The sequence below is a fragment of the Anarrhichthys ocellatus genome, unplaced genomic scaffold (genome assembly GCF_004355925.1).
Source record: "Anarrhichthys ocellatus isolate YVR2014 unplaced genomic scaffold, GSC_Weel_1.0 scaffold24, whole genome shotgun sequence".
Classification (NCBI taxonomy): domain Eukaryota; kingdom Metazoa; phylum Chordata; class Actinopteri; order Perciformes; family Anarhichadidae; genus Anarrhichthys; species Anarrhichthys ocellatus.
This window is the reverse complement of record NW_022280054.1, coordinates 4,499,391-4,501,816: the sequence shown is the minus strand read 5'-3', so window position 1 is coordinate 4,501,816 and position 2,426 is coordinate 4,499,391. Positions and strand designations below refer to the sequence as shown.

The following is a 2,426-nucleotide window of genomic DNA, read 5'->3' as shown; positions in this document are numbered from 1 at the left end:
GTGTGTGTGTGTGTGTGTGTGTGTGTGTGTGTGTGTGTGTGTGTGTGGACGCTTGCCTGTGTGTGTATGTGTGTGTGCCAGACTCTGAGCTCGGTGCCGCAGTTGGTGGACATTGAGCCGTCGCCCGTCAGTGCCATGAGAATGACCCTAGCACAGGTAGTCTTAACTGCTGTTAGCATTCTTCATCTTCATTCCTCCCGACACAAACCACGGGTCATCTACTCCATTCACGTCTCTCTATTTGTGACATTGCCTCGAACGCTCATGTATTGCATAAGGAAAGCCTTGACCACAGAGCGACTTAACTCTAACCAATGACTATTTGCATACAGACACACTTATGCACACTTATTACGCTTAGCATTTAGTAAACTTCATGCTCATTCTGGCATATGCTGAGAAATCAAACACATTGTAAATAAATCCATTTCAGATTAATAGATTAGATGTTCTGTTGAAAACTGTTAATTGGGTTGTGTGTCCTCTAACTCGTTAAGTGTCTATCGGCCTGTTCACATGACACTATGGTTACTATTCATTACTATTTCCCTCAAAAGAGGCCCTAGACTGCTTCGGTATAAAGTTCTATGGTGGACAGTGAATTCTGCAATGACTTGCCGCTGATTGACTGCAGACATTTGTAATACATTAGGTCAACTATAATAACCGTTTACATCCCAACTATCGTTCCTGGCCAGCAGCTTGTTGGGGCCCATCCCTCTTCCTCAACAGAAAGGAGCCGTTACCGCATGTCTAGCCCGCATCAACACAAAGGCTTTTACTCATGGGCCCATGAGCACGTGAAGTATTAGTGCACAGAAGCACTCAGAGGGACCGTGACGGTTGCATGCTGCAGCACAGGCGTGGCTACAGTTACACCTATGACATCATGCCCATTGCTGGTGTAATGAATAAGAATAAACCTGAGCAATGTGCGCGAGGCTCCGGATTACCGGTTTTAGGTGGATGTTCAGTCACAACCAGCAGAACTATCAGAGCAGAGTAAAGAACAGCAGTGGTTTCAAATGTTTATTATAATTCTGCTGACTATTATGACTTTTCTGACCTACCCGTCCTACCCTATCTACCTGCCATTACCTTGTGGGTGCATTTGGTTCAATTATCAGACAAATAGTTAGTTAGTTACGCTTTATTTATTCAGGAAAACTCATTTTAGATCAAGATCTCTTTTGTAAGAAAGACCTGAGAACAAATTACGTATACACAAGAAGATGAATTCACTTAAAACAAGCATCACACTCACACACACTTAGCCATACGAATTAAAACTTTGCAAACATTATTAGAATGAAGCTTTAAAGTAACGACACTTTCTTACGTCAGGCTGTGTTGCAGTTAACTCCAGTAGTAAGATCCATAGTACTGTAAAACCGTTCGAGTTTGTATGAGGAATGTTTCCTATAGTCGGATGAGCTGCGTGCATACATGTTGCTCTTGCGTCATCTGAAATAGCACTACGCTATCATCGCCGTGTAGGCAAATGAGTCGAATGCTTGGTGTGTGTGATTTTATTTATTTGTAGTGTGTTATGAGTTCAAAAATATAGTCTTTGCAGGCAGAATGACCGTCTCTGTACTACTGTTTTGTTTTTGTTGTGTGTGTGTGTGTGTGTGTGTATATTTTCTTTTTTAGATTCTGTGTTAGCTCACCCTTACCAAACCACCGCACCAGAATCAAGCGTTAGATGGTTAGTGTTGTGCGAGTGAATTCCTTCTGAATAATAAGGACGTTTATTCTTTTAAGTGTCTGCATCTGTAAGCAGAAGCCTATAAAACAGAATGCTGGCTGCACAAGTGTTGCATATTAAATAATACTAAAACTAAACAAGAATGTAGACACCTTAATGTGTTTTCCTTTTGCAATCAATGCACATAAAAAGTGTAATCATAGCAATGTATTTGCATAAATCAGAAGGCAATGCTGTCTGGTTTCCCACTGCTCACATAGAAATACTGCTGCCTTGACTGTGATACAGGTGCTGTTCAACGTGATGCATTGAATTATATTATTATATGAGACTGCAGTATGTCTCAACCAGCTGTGCAACAGATCTTTTTTGTTTGTTTGAGAGAACAAACAAGTGTTAAATGATGCTTTAGAAAACAGAGTAGTAGCTTCTGACAGTGGTACAAACCTCATTAAGTTTAGAGCTTTCTTGGGGCATTTTTGCCTGACTGTCGTATAGACTTCCAACAAGTGTTTATTCTAAGGCGATGGCATAAAACAGCTGGAATCGAACTACAGACGGTTGCAACTACGTGACGTGTCTTAAACTAATGTTTCTCACTCCCACCATAAGGCCGAAGGTTCAGCCTTTTAAATATATATAGCCTTTTATTTATATATAGATATATAGATATATAGATAGATATATAGATAGATATATAGATATAGATATATAGATA

The 2,426-nt window shown here is 40.3% G+C and overlaps 1 protein-coding gene across 3 annotated transcripts in view; it reads left to right on the top strand.

Annotated features, from left to right (window-relative positions):
• Positions 1–2,426, top strand: part of fchsd2 (FCH and double SH3 domains 2) — a 48,386-nt gene that overhangs the window by 27,271 nt on the left and 18,689 nt on the right. For 2 of the 3 annotated variants that reach the window (XM_031861254.1, XM_031861255.1), the window contains exon 11: positions 82–156. The exons of the other annotated variant lie outside the window; for it this stretch is intronic. In XM_031861254.1, the coding sequence (XP_031717114.1) occupies positions 82–156 (75 nt within the window). The remainder of the gene's footprint in view (positions 1–81; positions 157–2,426) is intronic. 3 annotated transcript variants of the gene reach the window in all.